The following is a 16,293-nucleotide window of genomic DNA, read 5'->3' as shown; positions in this document are numbered from 1 at the left end:
AAAAAGATTATTATTATTATTAGTTGGGATGTGGGCGGCCACATAGTAGTTCGAAGCCGCCAAGGAAGCCAATCGGAGACGGGTTGACAACTGTTGGGGCGCGGCCTGGTGGTTGACAAGTCAATTTGCACAGACGGTGCTGTGGAGCTCGCTGGCTACTTGGTCGGCCACGCTGCAGGTTGAGAGGCTGAAAGAGCCATGGCTGGACAAGGGGATTTTTCAAAAAAAAAATACATCCTCAGATTAGACGAGTATGATACTTGTAAGACACTATCTACTTTAACCACCAGGTTATTTACATTCCTTGATCCTGTAAAAAAATAAGATAGAATCTAACCATCCTAAATCTGATAGGTTTTCACCAGATCTGATATTGCCCCCAATCACACGCTATACCAAAAGCAATGCCTGCTCTGTGCGTGTCACTGCAGATGTGAAGTGGCATGCGTGTAATGTCATGTATGGTCACAGCGCTTCCTTGGCCCGCCCAACCGTTTGGACCTTTGGGGAGCTGCCGCATCACACTAAACCCAATCGGAACCGTGGGTGTTCAACCAGCTCAAAATTATTTTCCTCAACCCCCTCCAGGAACGCCAGCAACGATCCCACATCCTTTGATCCGGCTCTCTGGCTCTCTCCGAAAGTGCCCACGGACCAGGCCGTTGGTGTGGTGTTCTTCAATTGCCTCATGTCCTGAAAGACCGCCGACGTTCCCCTCCAGGTCGTCAATTCTTCTCTCCTCTTAACCCCCGCTGTTCTACCCTGTTCCCTTGCCTCGCGGTAGAGTGGCAGCCCACCAACACTCACACTCTGGCTTTGTGGACGGACGCCAGAGGGATTGTCTGAGTAGGTATGTCTATTGCCTTTTTTTTTTGCCTGTCCAAACTAAATGATTCTATTGCGAATGTTGTGTGCAGCAATTGTATGGTTCAAGTTCACGGACTGCTAATCTTGTCTTAAAGGGCCCTTCTGCCCTTATTTCCCAAGAGTTGTCTCCATTGCGGTACTGGCAATACGCACCTGAAAGATGTATGGGACATCGACTGGCCCTCAGACGGGCATTAATACTCCTCGTTCCTCGCAGTCCCTCCGCCCTCTCATCCTGAGTCATGGCTCTCTCGAATTCTCCTTTCTCGTTCCGACTTCTCTTCACTTTCACGCTGCGCAATTGAAAGACAGCTTCACAGCGTCTTTACCACAGCCCACAGACGAGCTTGCGCAAGATGATGAGCCATCCTCGGTGGTCGAACTCGTCGCGCGATATATCGGCCATATTGCTCGCGAAGTAGACGAAGGGGACGAAGATGCCCACGGGCTCAATCGCGAAGTACTGCAACTGGCGCTCAACGAGTTCGAACGAGCCTTTATGAGAGGCAATGATGTACATGCGATCGCAGCAGGTGTACCCGGCACCACAGCCAAGAAAGTCTTGGTCGTGCAAGCGTACTATGCCGGCCGCGCAGCAGTTGGCCGGGCCACCAAGCCCTATGATTCGGCACTGTTCCGCGCCGCAGCAGAAGAGACAGTGAATATTTACACCGTCTTCGGAGGCCAAGGCAACATTGAAGAGTACTTCGAGGAGCTCAGAGAGGTCTATACCACATACCCGTGTTTCGTGGAGGACCTTATTTCGTCAGCGGCAGAGTTGCTGCAATCGTTGTCCCGCGAACCCGAAGCGGTGAAGCTGTACCCGAAGGGACTTGACATTCTTCAATGGCTTCACGATCGTGATTCACAACCGGATACCGACTATCTCGTGTCTGCTCCCGTGAGTCTTCCGCTCATCGGCCTGGTGCAGCTGGCCCACTATATGGTCACTTGTAAAGTCCTAGGGAGACAACCTGGGGAGATTCTCGAACGTCTCAGCGGTACCACCGGTCACTCTCAGGGTGTTGTCACTGCCGCCGCCATTGCCGCAGCCAAGACCTGGGAGGATTTCGCCAAAGCGGCCAAGCAAGCTATAACACTACTGTTCTGGATCGGTCTTCGGAGCCAACAGGCCTATCCTCGCACTTCCCTTGCCCCGTCAACTCTTCAAGACTCCACCGAAAATGGAGAAGGGATCCCTACTCCCATGTTGTCGATCCGAGATCTCCCAAGGGCAGCGATCCAGGAACACATCGACGCCACGAACCAACATCTCCCTGCCGACAGACACATTGCGATATCCCTTGTCAATAGTGCCCGGAACTTCGTCGTCACTGGTCCTCCTATTTCGCTCTATGGTCTCAACCTGCGCCTTCGCAAGGTCAAAGCTCCTACTGGCTTGGACCAGACCCGCGTTCCGTTCACCCAAAGGAAGATCCGCTTTGTCAACCGATTCCTCCCAATCACGGCGCCATTCCACAGCCAGTACTTGTCGTCCGCGTATGATCACATCTTGGAGGATGTGAAAGACATAACCATCCCGGCCAATTCTCTCGCGATCCCAGTTTTTGACACCAAGACCGGCGAAGATTTGAGCAAGTTGGGAGATGAGAATATTGTCCCAGCATTGGTCCGCATGATCACGCGTGATCCGGTGAACTGGGAGAAGGCCACGGTGTTCCCTGGTGCAACACACATTATTGACTTCGGACCCGGCGGCATCTCTGGTCTCGGAGTCCTCATAAACCGCAACAAGGATGGTACAGGCGTTCGCGTCATTCTGGCTGGTTCTATGGATGGCACGAACACCGAGGTAGGCTACAAACCTGAACTCTTTGACCGTGACGAGCATGCTGTGAAATTTGCCGTCGACTGGGTTAAAGAGCATGGGCCTCGGTTAGTGAAGACTTCGGTCGGTCAGACGTTTGTCGACACAAAGATGAGTAGGTTGCTCGGCGTGCCGCCAGTCATGGTAGCCGGCATGACCCCAACCACCGTGCCATGGGACTTTGTGGCGGCTACAATGAATGCCGGATACCATATTGAACTGGCGGGTGGCGGCTATTACAACAGCAAGTCGATGACGGAGGCACTCAACAAGATCGAGAAAGCCATCCCTCCAGGACGTGGTATCACTGTCAACTTGATCTATGTCAATCCTCGGGCCATGGGATGGCAGATACCTCTCATCGGAAAGCTTCGGGCGGACGGTGTACCTATTGAAGGTCTCACAATTGGCGCCGGTGTTCCATCCATTGAAGTCGCCAATGAGTACATTCAGACACTTGGCATCAAACACATTGGTTTCAAGCCCGGTTCAGTCGATGCAATCCAACAGGTGATCAATATCGCAAAGGCGAACCCAACCTTCCCTGTTATCCTGCAGTGGACTGGTGGTCGGGGTGGTGGTCACCATTCTTTCGAAGACTTTCATCAACCTATCTTGCTGATGTATAGCCGGATCCGCAAGTGCAGTAACATTGTGCTTGTTGCTGGTAGTGGGTTTGGCGGCTCAGAGGATACCTATCCGTACCTGACTGGTACCTGGTCTTCCCGTTTCGGCTATCCCCCAATGCCTTTTGATGGGTGCATGTTTGGCAGCCGTATGATGACGGCAAAGGAGGCCCATACTTCTAAAAATGCCAAGAAGGCTATTGCGGATGCACCTGGCGTTGATGACGATCAGTGGGAGGAGACATACAAGGGACCCGCTGGTGGTGTCATTACCGTTCTCTCTGAGATGGGCGAGCCAATCCATAAACTTGCAACAAGGGGTGTTCTGTTCTGGCACGAATTGGACCAGAAAATATTCAGCCTCGATAAGGCCAAGCGCGTGCCTGAGTTGAAGAAGAACAGGGATTATATTATCAAAAAGCTCAACGACGACTTCCAGAAAGTTTGGTTTGGGCGCAATTCTGCTGGGGAGACTGTTGATCTCGAAGACATGACCTACGCCGAGGTGGTTCACCGCATGGTAGAGCTCATGTATGTCAAACATGAGGCTCGTTGGATTGACGACTCTCTGAAGCGCCTGACTGGCGACTTCATCCGACGTGTCGAAGAGCGCTTCACTTCCGTTGAGGGTCAGCCTTCGCTGCTCCAGAACTACTCCGAGCTCGACGATCCCTACCCCACCGTGGAAAGGATCTTGTCCGCATATCCTGAAGCCGCTACTCAGCTGATCAATGCCCAAGATGTCCAGCACTTCCTGCTTCTCTGCCAGAGGCGTGGACAGAAGCCTGTCCCATTCGTGCCGGCACTTGACGAGAATTTTGAGTTCTGGTTCAAGAAGGACTCTCTCTGGCAGTCCGAAGATCTGGAAGCTGTCGTTGGTCAAGATGTCGGAAGGACCTGTATCCTCCAGGGTCCCGTGGCTGCCAAGTACACGAACACAATTGATGAGCCGATCAAAGACATTCTTGATGGAATACACAATGACCACATCAAGTTCTTGATTCGGGACATTTACGGTGGAGACGAAGACAAAGTCCCTGTCATCGAGTACTTCGGCGGCCGACTCCTGGAATCTGATGAGGAGGAGCTTGACATTGATGGTCTCACCGTTTCCAAGGACACGAACAAGATCTCATACAGGCTGTCGAGCTCTCCATCCGCGAACCTACCGGATGTCGATCGCTGGTTACAACTTCTCGCTGGCAATACTTACTCCTGGAGACATGCGCTGTTTACGACTGAGGTTTTTGTTCAGGGACAGCGTTTCCAGACGAACCCGTTGAGACGCGTTCTCGCACCCACTCGCGGCATGTACGTCGAGATTGCTTATCCTAACGAGCCCTCGAAAACCGTCATCAGCGTGAGAGAGCCCATCCAATCAACTAAGCTGGTCCAGACAGTCGAAATAAAGATGGTTGGCGAGAAGGAGATCGCACTGACCTTATTCGAGGGAAGGACCGCTGAAGGCGGCGTGGTACCTCTAACCTTCCGCTTCACCTACCATCCAGAGACTGGATACGCTCCCATCAGAGAAATTATGGACGGTCGTAATGATCGCATCAAAGAATTTTACTACCGTGTTTGGTTTGGTGAAAAGGACGTTCCTTTCGATACGCCAATCACGGCAGTCTTTGACGGTGGCCGTGAGACGGTCACTTCGCAAGCAATCGCGGACTTTGTGCATGCTGTCGGCAACACTGGAGAGGCATTTGTCGACCGTCCTGGTAAGGAGGTCTATGCTCCGATGGATTTCGCCATCGTCGTCGGGTGGAAGGCAATCACTAAACCTATCTTTCCCCGGACGATTGATGGAGATTTGCTGAAGCTGGTCCACCTGTCCAACGGATTTAGAATGGTCCCTGGAGCTGAGCCTCTCAAAGTCGGTGACGTTCTCGACACTGTGGCCCAAGTCAACGCTGTCATCAATCAGGACAGTGGAAAGATGGTCGAGGTCTGCGGCACCATCAAGCGCGACGGCAAGCCAATCATGCATGTAACCAGCCAGTTCCTGTACCGAGGAGTCTATACCGACTATGAAAACACATTCCAACGCAAAGATGAGATTCCTATGCAGCTTCACCTGGCTACGACCAAGGATGTTGCAGTTCTCCGCTCCAAGGAATGGTTCCGACTGGACGACCCTGATGTGGAACTGCTCGGTCAGACGCTCATTTTCCGCCTTCAAAGTCTGGTCCGCTTCAAGAATAAGACAGTTTTTAGCAGTGTCCAGACAATTGGTCAAGTGCTCCTCGAATTGCCGACAAAGGAAATCATTCAGGTTGCATCCGTTGACTATGAAGCCGGAGAGTCACATGGTAATCCTGTGATTGACTATCTTGAAAGACACGGGTCCTCTATCGAGCAACCAGTCAACTTCGAAAACCCGATCCCACTTAGTGGAAAGACGCCACTCGTTCTGCGCGCCCCGGCTTCTAACGAAAACTACGCGCGGGTTTCGGGAGATTACAATCCTATCCACGTTTCTCGTGTCTTCTCCAGCTATGCCAATCTGCCGGGCACCATCACCCATGGAATGTACACCAGTGCCGCTGTGCGCAGCTTTGTCGAGACCTGGGCGGCCGAGAACAATATTGGCCGTGTTCGCAGCTACCATGTCAATCTTGTTGGTATGGTTTTGCCGAATGACGCAATTTCAGTCAAGCTTGAGCACGTTGGTATGGTTGCCGGTCGGAAGATTATCAAGGTCGAAGCCAAGAATAAAGACACCGATGAAAACGTCTTGATCGGTGAAGCTGAAGTTGAACAGCCAGTTACCGCATATGTTTTCACCGGACAAGGCTCTCAAGAGCAGGGAATGGGTATGGACCTTTATGCCAGTAGCCCTGTTGCAAAGGAAGTCTGGGACCGTGCCGATCGGCACTTCTTGGAAAATTACGGCTTTTCGATCATTGATATCGTTAAGAACAACCCGAAGGAATTGACCGTCTATTTCGGCGGCCCTCGTGGAAAAGCCATTCGTCAGAACTACATGTCCATGACTTTCGAATCGGTCAATGCTGATGGCACTGTTAAATCCGAGAAGATCTTCAAGGAGATTGATGAAAACACGACTAGCTACACCTACCGATCCCCTGCAGGACTATTGTCCGCGACTCAGTTTACTCAACCAGCTCTGACGTTGATGGAGAAGGCCAGTTTCGAAGACATGCGTGCCAAGGGCCTTGTCCAGAGGGATAGCAGCTTTGCGGGCCATTCGCTTGGTGAATACTCTGCTCTGGCTGCCCTGGCCGATGTCATGCCCATCGAAAGCTTGGTGTCCGTGGTGTTCTATCGTGGCTTAACCATGCAAGTGGCTGTGGAGCGAGACGAGCAAGGCCGATCGAACTACGCGATGTGTGCTGTCAATCCCAGTCGGATCTCAAAGACGTTTAACGAGCAAGCTCTGCAATATGTCGTCGAGAATATTTCTGAGGTGACCGGCTGGTTGTTGGAGATTGTCAATTACAATGTGGCGAACATGCAATACGTCGCTGCTGGAGATGTAAGCAAGCTTTGCTTTCTCATAATTTGCTTTGTCCTGTTTGACTAATTGTGCTGACTTTGTTTTCTTAGCTTCGTGCTCTTGACTGCTTGACAAATCTGCTCAATGTGCTAAAGGCGCAGAAAATCGACATTCAAGCACTTATGCAGAAGATGTCCCTTGACGATGTCAAGGCTCATCTTGTGCAAATAATTCACGAATGCGTGAAGCAGACTGAGGCGAAGCCCCAGCCCATCACATTGGAACGTGGCTTTGCTACCATTCCTCTCCGTGGGATCGATGTCCCCTTCCACAGCACATTCTTGCGCTCTGGTGTCAAGCCATTCCGGTCCTTCCTACTCAAGAAGATCAACAAGACCACAATTGATCCCAGCAAGTTGATTGGGAAATATATTCCCAACGTCACTGCCCGGCCGTTCGAGATTACGAAAGAGTATTTCGAGGACGTATACAGATTGACGGGCTCGCCTCGCATTGCGAACGTTCTGGCCAACTGGGACAAGTATGAAGATGCCAAGGACGGCGTTACGACACGTTCTACTGGCACTACCGCGGTGTAAAGAATTCTTCGTCATGTTCTCATGTTCTTCGTGATGATTCCCTGTGATGTGTTCCCCTTGGTTGTTGATATTTATGTTGTAATGTGATTTTTTTTTCCGTCTTTCTCAAGTATATTAGAATCCTATCGAAGATGGGTGTGCTCTATTGCATAGTTGCGTAAACGACATGGGATGGATGTATGGCAATGCGTTTTCTCCCCAGTCAATAGATAGAAGCAGGAAAGTGTCATGTCTTACTTAGATGTATATTCTGTTCCTTTCTGCCCATGGTCTTTCTACTGTATGTATTTATGTACATGAAAATCGTCTATAGTTCAAAATTGGTTCTCTCGTGGCAATATAAGTTGGGTCAGAGCGAACATTTGACCCTCGACTCTCCTTCCCCAGTTCGCTTCACAGATTAATACAGTCACTAGCCAAGTAATAGTTTAAACTTGAAAATATCTCTCTCCCTCTTGTGGCGGGTAGGGGGAGAGAGGGCTTCGTTTCACTTCTGGAAATTATTACGCAGTGCGGAATACTACTCTATTAGATATCTTCGACTCTGACTGAGCACTATGCTCGTTCTTCGGTGTGCAAGTTAAAGACCCATTAAGTAGCGTCAATTAGGAGAGGGGAAATTCGACAAATGTAATATAATATGTATTACATTAAAACCATATCATATCATACTGGATGGAATAACAGACCTCGAGTGCGTCCCTTTAGATGACATCTTTTTTTATAAAGTACATCAACACAATCAGATTGCCAATCATTGCTGAGTCTGCTGAGACTCTTTCAAGACACCAGGCCGCAATAGCCGGTCCTCTTTTCCGTAGACCCCGACATCCTTAACGATCGCGATAAATCTACGGTGGTTCTCTTTGGAATCACCAATGCGCGGATGGAAGATCTTCAGCAGATCCCTGCTGAGAATGCCGGAAGGAGGAATTGCAGCGTGAATTTCCGCGGGAGTGGGAAAGCCCTGCGGACCCGTAGATCGAGGAGTTGAGACCCTGGCAGGACCTGCTTTAAAAAAGGAAATATGAGTATTCTGTCAGTGGATATTTTACCGCATGAGCAAACGACAATTCGCATACCTTTTGAAGAAGAGGCACCTTCTGAGGTTCCTGCAGCTGGGCTCCCTGACCGCGATCCTTGGGGAGTGCCGTTCTGCGAAGATGCCAACGGCGGGTTAAGCTTGAGCTTCTTGGTCTTTCCACCATCACTCATGTCACCACCGGAACCAGCGCCACCATCGACATCGCTGCCAGAACCAGCACCACCGGCGCCCACGTTCCGAATACGTTTCTTACCCATCTGGAAATAGTCAGTAAGAGAGTCCCTCTCGTGGCAACTGATCTGAAAACTCACCGGCAGCGCAGATGACGGAGAGGGCGACATTGGACGGGAACCTGGCTGAGGTGTCGGTTGAGAGGACGAGACATGTTTCGGCTTCTTTCGCGAGGAATCCGTCCCACTGGCATCCGACAGGTTTGGAGAGCCCGTTCGCTTGCGGGTCGCCGTGCCGGTAGCCTTTTTCAGAGGATCCGTGTGCTTTGGACGGCCGGATGGTGTACTGGTCCCTTTTGTGGACGTTCCCGACTCCTTGGCCTTTTCTTTGAGCGCTCTCTCTTCTTCTGCCTTCCGTTCTTCTTCCCTCATCCGTTCGGCCTCACTATCGTCAGAACTCTGTGATAGAAACTCGCGTCAGTAAACGGAAACGTAAGATCTCTCTGGGATGAGTGTGAGAGCTGCATACCTCATCATCCGAGTATGGATTAACATCAGAACCACTACTATAGTCGTAGTTCTTCTCCCGCCTCTGAAGGGCTTTCCGGACCTTTTTGCCCAGAATCCTGCGGGCTTCTCTTTCTCTCCTCTCTCTCAGCTCCTCCTCTTCGTAATCTCTCTCATCTTTCAAATTGAAAACATTGGCCTTGAGCTGGTCCTGTTTGATTCTTTTTTCAGCTGCCTTCGCCTCCTCGTCCTCCTCAAAGAGACTATTGTCGACTTCCTCATCGTCGGCAAATCGGTCTTCCTCAAAATCCATCTCATCGGCTTCCAGTGTTTTGCCGAGGGTTGGAGCGGCTGCCTTTCCCCGATACACTTTTCGTTGCTTTGCATAAGCCTCCAGCTCCTTCTGCTGAAGGATCTCCTGCTGCTTTTCCATAAACCATCTCGGGTCTTTGATTTTCTTAGCCATGAACTTTTCGGCTTCCTCGATAGTCAACGTTTTGAATGGATTCTTCGCATTGAACCTATACCACTTATCGATGGGGACCATCCTCATTTTGCCTGTGTCCTCGAGAACGAACATCGCATACGTCTCCGATAGAGCTGCTTCATAATTCCCGACCCACGTATTTTTATTGTCAAAGTCCTCGAGGTGCCACGGCAAGGCTTCCTCGTACTTAATCCGTGCCTTTGCAATTTCCTCCGGGGTCATGTCCGCTTTAGGAACATACTGAGTTTTCTGCTTGGGCACATTGGCTCGCTTCTGTGTCGTTGCAACTGATGGCGCTATTTGCGCAAGATTCTCTTCGCGCTCCTTCTCCCGAGCAGCTTTTCTGGCCTCGAGTTCTTCGCGTTCGGCATCGTCCAGTCCATTACCACCTTCCGTCGGCACCTTATTAGCGTTCTCCGCTTTGATATCTGGTTCCTGGGGCTTGGCTCTGGGATCGCGACGCTGAAGCCGAACTGGTCGCGTAAACTGAGAATCATCGCGCGGATCGATGTTCTTTTTGGAAGCAAACTTGGCAACGTGATGCTTCAGTCCTTCCCGCAACGCCCGTTTTGTGGTAACTAAAGGATAGTCGACGTAAGTCTGGGAAAGCAAAGGACCACTGAATCCATTCACAGTAACGTCATCTCGCGCGGGAACAGGCTTGATTCCACCCAACTGGGACCCGGGCAGAGTCTTGGGCACAGCTTGTGCAGCCGGTGGCGGCCTGGGAGGTGCCAGTCCATTCGTTGGCGCTTTTGCAGGCTGTCCGGTGACAGGTTTTGGAGGAAGCTTTTTCTTCGGCCGTACAAGAGGATCTGCAGCAGGGCGACGAATTCTCATCACTGGAGCGCCATCGGCACCGGTTGGAGTCCGGACGGCGTTAGGATCAGTAGGAGTAGCCATTTCGTGAGGATAAGAGCAGGAAGGGATCAAAAGCAAGCGGGAGTTTGATGACAAAGAGACGCTCTTCGTTGGGAGATATATGTTAAAGTCGGTTCCAGCAATCGCTGGAAACGACACCAGCGCCACGCCAGTGAAGACAAGTCGGTTAGGACCCCGACGGTGAGGACGAGGCAACAGATCAAATCGACTCCCGAGGGAGGGATGCCACTCCAAAGGAGATTCTGGGTAATAATCGGAATAAGATTGACAAGCAGTAGCAGCGGGAGGGAGATGGTTGAAGAGAGAGTGGTTCTTTGTCGTCTTGCGGTTCTGCAGCAGTGATTACTGAGGTTGCCTCAGGCGTGGGTGGCGTCACAGGTCTGGGACTCTTGGCGGGCCCAGGATGCTAGGTGCTAGGAACAAACGCGCGGTAAAAGACTTCAAGTTGCAAGCCATCCCACCCATGGTCCATGGATGGCTTCAATTCATGCTAGGTGCTAGCACATGGGGTTAGTTTGACGATTCTTAACCGTGAATTCTTTCCCAGGCTCCAGGCTCTTCCCGAGCGTATTGCTCTCCAGGCTGCACTCTTCCCTTTCTCTTCCAAGAATGAAACTTCCGACCATTGTCGATTCTGCTCCAACAGCAGTTGCTCTCAAAAATGTGTTATTGGATCTCACTGTCTTCTCAGGAATTTGTCAATTTTCCTCCAAGTTACGGTCTCCCAGTTAGATTTCCATCTTGTCCCTCACTCTACCTTCTTTACTCAACTTACTAAGAACCTATTCATGCACACTGTGACTGACACTGTCTTGCCATCTCTGTCATCAATGGGCTCTCCCCCACACCTCATTCTATCCTAGAAGTGTGCAGCAGCTAAGGAGTTATCTCTTGTTTGTGACTCCTGTTCTTGTCTCTCATTCCCTGTTCACCAGTCTTCGCGGGATTCAGGTCATTCAGATACACCTCAGAGTCACTCCTTCCATTGTTCAGTTGGTATCATGTCTCAAACAGCCCAGCCAGGAACAGCCTCTGCATGGGGCCTATCGTCATCTGCTCCATGGTCGCAGAGGCACTCTATTCCGGGTTCAGCCCCTCCACAGTCAGCTATGATGGGGGCAGAACATCAGAACTCCCTCAATGGCACTCCGCCTGCTGAAACCCATGGAAACCTTCCTCCACATGTCTATTCGATGCTGATTCATGCAAGTCATCAACTGAGGGCCCAGCGTCGGCCTACACTGGAGAAGCAAGATCCAGGTGAAAGATACGCAGGTCCTAACATCCCACCTGTGCTACCCATTCCCACCGCTTACCCCCATCCACACCAACAAGTTAAACCGCAGCATTATCATCGTCCTAGCCAAGGACATCCTCAGCTAGGCTTCTATCCCCAGAATAGCACCCCAACGGCCTCACCCCAGGCTTCTGACTACTACCGAGCACGGCATTACCCAGATATCCTTGGACACATTCCTTCTGAGCTTGTTGGTGGGATACGTATTCCCCATGTCAATGGAAGTGTTGTTCCTTATCGGCCTGTGCCTTCGACTCCAGCCGGGCCCGGTTACTCCAATAATCGCGCTCCCAGGACGCGCTTTGGGGATCAGCAGTCAGATCCGAGGCGGAGAATTCAGATGCAGATCGACTACCTCGAAAGCCTGGCTCTCGATATTCCGCCTCTGGACTCCCTTAAATCTGAACTTCAGGCTAAAGAGGCCTTCCGCGTTCGCTTGACCGAAATTGCGCAAGATGCCATCACACGCCATGCAGAGAGCCGTGGGCTAAGTGTGGGGCCGAATGCCATTGAGTTCAAGTGTTTCGGCAGTCTACGCAATGGATTCGCTCTCCCTGGCGCTGATATGGACTTGACAATGATCACTCGTGCTTCCAGTTTCCCCAAAGAACTAGAAGCAGAGTGCCCTCGAATTCTTGAAAGAGCTTTCCTGGATGCTGGTCTTGGAGCACGTTTAATATCGAAAGCCAGAATTCCCATCATCAAACTGTGTGAGAAGCCTTCCGAGAGTTTTCTGGAAGCCCTGAGAGCGGAGCTGAAGTTTCGAGAAGAAGATGAATCGGTTGATGTCGCCTCATCCGACCAAGATCCCAGTCGCACATCATCAGGCCCCGGGCGCAATTCTGACGATACTGATGCCGTCCGCGGTCACAGCAGCCGCAGAGGCATGGTCAGTGCCCAGTTTCCCACATCAGGAGCTGGAATCCAGTGTGATATCAATTTCTCCGGTCGTCTTGCAATCTATAATTCGGAATTGCTCCGTTGTTACTCGCTGTGCGACGAGCGCGTTCGTCTCGTTGGGCTTTTTGTCAAACAATGGGCCAAGGCACGAAAGATCAACAACCCGTATCATGGGACTTTGTGCTCTTACGGCTACATCTTAATGGTGATACATTATCTCACGAACGTTGTGCAGCCGCCCGTTATCCCTAATCTCCAGATCATCTACCGGCCTCCTCCTCCTGGACGGGGCCCTAAGGAAGTTACCACTGTTGATGGATGTGACGTTCGCTTCTTCAACGACGAGAATGAAATCAAGGCGCGGGCTAAAGCCAATGCATGGACCGACAACCGACAATCCCTTGGCGATCTGCTCCGCGGTTTCTTCGCTTACTATGGCTCAAATGGACGAGGTGCACCTCTTGGGGGTTTTGACTGGGTCAAAAGTGTGGTATCAATTCGTACCCGGGGTGGAATTCTGACCAAATCGGAGAAAGGATGGACAGCGGCCAAGGTAGATGCGAACGGCACTAGGCACAAATACCTCCTTGCCATCGAGGATCCTTTCGAACTTGATCATAATGTTGGAAGGACGGTCATTCAGTCCGGGCTCGATGCTATCAGAGGCGAATTTCGTCGAGCACATACAATCATTAATCGTGTTCAAGACATTCCGGGTGTCGGCTGGGAATGGCGAACCGACGAAGGGGATGTCGGTGAAGATTTCTTCGCTGAGCCCGAAGACAGATCGAATTTCCAACACACACACCGCAATTCAAGACGATGGACGCGTTCTCGTGACAATTCCGAACGGGACTCGCCAGAGAATAAAAAGACGTTTACTTATCCATTTGGAGAAGGAACTGCTGACCAAGCGTCCGCTCGGCCCAAGTCGAATCGTCGGCCAGGGGCGCATCCAATTGACGATATGCTGATTCCACTATCTCAGCAGCACTCGGCAGCCAGACATGTGGACATAAAGCAGCAATCTCCACAAGAAGACCTGCCCGAGGCGATCGCAGCCTTGTCCATCTAGTCGCGCTCTTGTCATTTTCACACCAACGCACTTTGTTGTCGGAAACCGGTGGTACAAACGCCAAAGGAAGTGAGTTTGTCGTTTCGAACTCTTTAGACATGTTCTGCTTTTCTGAGAATGGGAATCAATTGGATCTGGAATATCATCCGTTGTGGTTGTGGCTCGTTCAAAGCTTTTTTGCTTTTCTTCTATAAAAAGGATCTTTTACGGGGAGATATAATGGATTGAGAGGCGTTTAGGCGTGCATTAGCAAAATTGCATGTAATTAAAGAAAGGGCAGCATGCATAACATTTCTATCTTTCTCTCTCTCTCTCCATCTCCTCCTTTTCCTTCTTGCAAGAATTGATTTCATTTTTCTCCATTCAGTTGAGCTAAGCTCATTCCACTCGAAAGAAGATAATAGAGGTGTAATAAAAGGTATACGACCTTCTGGGGACAGGATAATGCATGACCTGTAGGCTTTCTAGCTTACGAATGAAGCAGCGGAGGCAGTACCTGGCACATTTTATTTTAATAAAATATAGAGTCTCAAGAGGCCCCCAGATCCACAAGTAGTGATTTATGTCAACAAATATCGATGACTTTCTCATCCTCATCCTCATCTTGCCCTTGAGACTCTTCTTGGGCCAGCGCCTGAGCTCTGGCTCTGGCCATGGCTTCTTTTTCAGCCTCATTTTCCTCGCCTTCCTCACCGCGCATCAAGACTTGGACCAATCTATCACAACCTTCTCGAACGTCTTCATTCTCCACATGAAGATGACATTCGCGGATGATAGGGTATACCTGCACCTCTCTCATTCTATCTCGACCTTCCCTCGTAGTAGTCAACAACAGCAACGTTTCTAGATGCGTCACAATGATGTTGTGATCAGGATCCCGCTTCTTATCAGGCGGCAGTAACTGCAAATCCGGCAGCATCGCCGCGGTCTCGTCTTCCGCATATTCCTCCGGCCCCATGATTGGCAGCAAGATATATGGTAACAAATTCACCTCATCCTCAGCAAACAGCATCGGGTGCGATGGAACATCGAACGCGACGTTCTTAATTGTTGAAGCGACCCCTCGTCTTCGAATGTCGCTTTTGTGTTCCGTAAAGACAACCAGTTTGGTGATCGGTACCACCGAATCATACTCTTGTCTTGTCAGGAAATAAGCGCGACCTTCCTCGGACTTGGAGAGATCCGCAAACAAGTAGGCCAGATAATCATAATCAGCTTTCTTGTTGAGGGAGCCTTCTGCGCCTTTAACAAAGCAATCCATAAGTTGATCCATGGCTCTCTTCGAGCTGGAGATTGATGAATCTGGCACCTTTCTCGTCAGGGTTATGATTCGCTTGAGACTATCTGATTTGGCCAAATTGGCCAGTAACATTGCAATTTCGTTCGCATTCGGCTCCTTGGGATTCTGGTCCGAGAAAGGCAGTTAGCATCTCGCTTGACAGTAGCATTGAAGGCAGACTACTAACCGTTATTTTAACGAGGAGGGTTTCTAGGAATGCATCATCCTCGGCAAGACATTTTAGAACCTCCTCATCAGCCGAGAGGTTAATCATTATTGTTAACGCATTTTTGGCGATGGGCTTCTCCGCCGAAAGTACGACGACTTGTCAGTACACGAAATGGGAATGGAATAGAACGTTCATCTCATGAAGCAAGAACTAACAGCATAATCCCGAACTAGGAGCTTCAAGTCCCGCACTGGTAGGAGTTGATGCCTTTTGAATAGAGACGGCTGGGCGGTGGAGAAGCCGACGAGGTTCTCACATGCTAATAGCAGAAAAAGAGAAGTACGTGGTCAATCGATGTCTCCAAAGTTATTTTCCACTCCGGCCAGATGTAGCGAACCATACCAACTTGCCTTATCTGCGTGTTACCATGATGAAGAAACTCGACAAGCTGTGGAACAAATTTACATAATTAGTAAAAGTGTGTCCCGAATGGATTGAGTAACTCACCTCCTCTAACTCAGTTGGCATATCGAATCAGTAGATATGTTACTGGTCTTGCCACTGCTTTCTAACTAATCCTACTGAGGGATAATCTACTAAGAGAGAAATCAATACTGTCGCTCTCTTTCTCTGATGGATTTTGTGGAAGTTTTTTGTATAACTAAAGGAATATTTTTTTCCTATCTTCCGGTGGGGAAGACCCCTCGATTATTGGTGGGGACATCGCATTGATTGAACCACTCTGATTTCTGAGAATTAAAACTTCCTCGAGCAATTGGATGCATCTACGTAATGCAACTTGGTTTTCGATCTAAGATTGGCTAAAATCCGATCTCTCCTTAAAATATATATGTAGAGAGTAGGGATCTTGGGAGTTGTGGCAGCGATAAGAGAGACAACTTATCTCCCCCGCCCTAAGGATGCATCCCACATCGTGTAGAATCTGGGTGGGCCGAACGCCTAGAATGTTCCTCCTCCAATGCAAAGTAATATTAAGGATACCCCGTATACCCCATTGGAAAATAGCTTCCCCTGACACTGCATATTGTTACTACTGCCTTTCTGCGTCATCATCGTCACCAAAAAAACGACGTTGTTT

General features: G+C 50.1%; 4 protein-coding genes across 4 annotated transcripts; 2 read left to right on the top strand and 2 right to left on the bottom strand.

Annotated features, from left to right (window-relative positions):
* Window positions 1-1,027: 1,027 nt before the first annotated feature.
* Window positions 1,028-7,383, top strand: VTN77DRAFT_5683 (uncharacterized protein; the record flags this gene model as incomplete). Its single annotated transcript, XM_069421877.1, has 2 exons — window positions 1,028-6,823; window positions 6,895-7,383. The coding sequence occupies 2 exons, from the start codon at window positions 1,028-1,030 to the stop codon at window positions 7,381-7,383; spliced, it is 6,285 nt and encodes a 2,094-aa protein (XP_069276742.1).
* A 754-nt stretch (window positions 7,384-8,137) lies between these two features.
* On the bottom strand, window positions 8,138-10,495 carry VTN77DRAFT_5682 (uncharacterized protein; the record flags this gene model as incomplete). Its single annotated transcript, XM_069421876.1, has 4 exons — window positions 8,138-8,391; window positions 8,466-8,685; window positions 8,740-9,057; window positions 9,128-10,495. 4 exons carry the CDS (start codon window positions 10,493-10,495, stop codon window positions 8,138-8,140), a joined length of 2,160 nt encoding a protein of 719 aa, XP_069276741.1.
* A 980-nt stretch (window positions 10,496-11,475) lies between these two features.
* Window positions 11,476-13,746, top strand: VTN77DRAFT_5681 (uncharacterized protein; the record flags this gene model as incomplete). Its single annotated transcript, XM_069421875.1, has 1 exon — window positions 11,476-13,746. One exon carries the CDS (start codon window positions 11,476-11,478, stop codon window positions 13,744-13,746), a length of 2,271 nt encoding a protein of 756 aa, XP_069276740.1.
* A 565-nt stretch (window positions 13,747-14,311) lies between these two features.
* Window positions 14,312-15,722, bottom strand: VTN77DRAFT_5680 (uncharacterized protein; the record flags this gene model as incomplete). Its single annotated transcript, XM_069421874.1, has 5 exons — window positions 14,312-15,151; window positions 15,213-15,326; window positions 15,410-15,513; window positions 15,597-15,642; window positions 15,702-15,722. 5 exons carry the CDS (start codon window positions 15,720-15,722, stop codon window positions 14,312-14,314), a joined length of 1,125 nt encoding a protein of 374 aa, XP_069276739.1.
* Between the last annotated feature and the right edge of the window lie 571 nt (window positions 15,723-16,293).

Source organism: Rasamsonia byssochlamydoides (genome assembly GCF_041956645.1).
Source record: "Rasamsonia byssochlamydoides strain NRRL 3658 unplaced genomic scaffold VTN77scaffold_41, whole genome shotgun sequence".
NCBI lineage: Eukaryota > Fungi > Ascomycota > Eurotiomycetes > Eurotiales > Trichocomaceae > Rasamsonia > Rasamsonia byssochlamydoides.
Note: the sequence above shows the minus strand (reverse complement) of the source record. Positions and strands in the feature narration are given on the sequence as shown.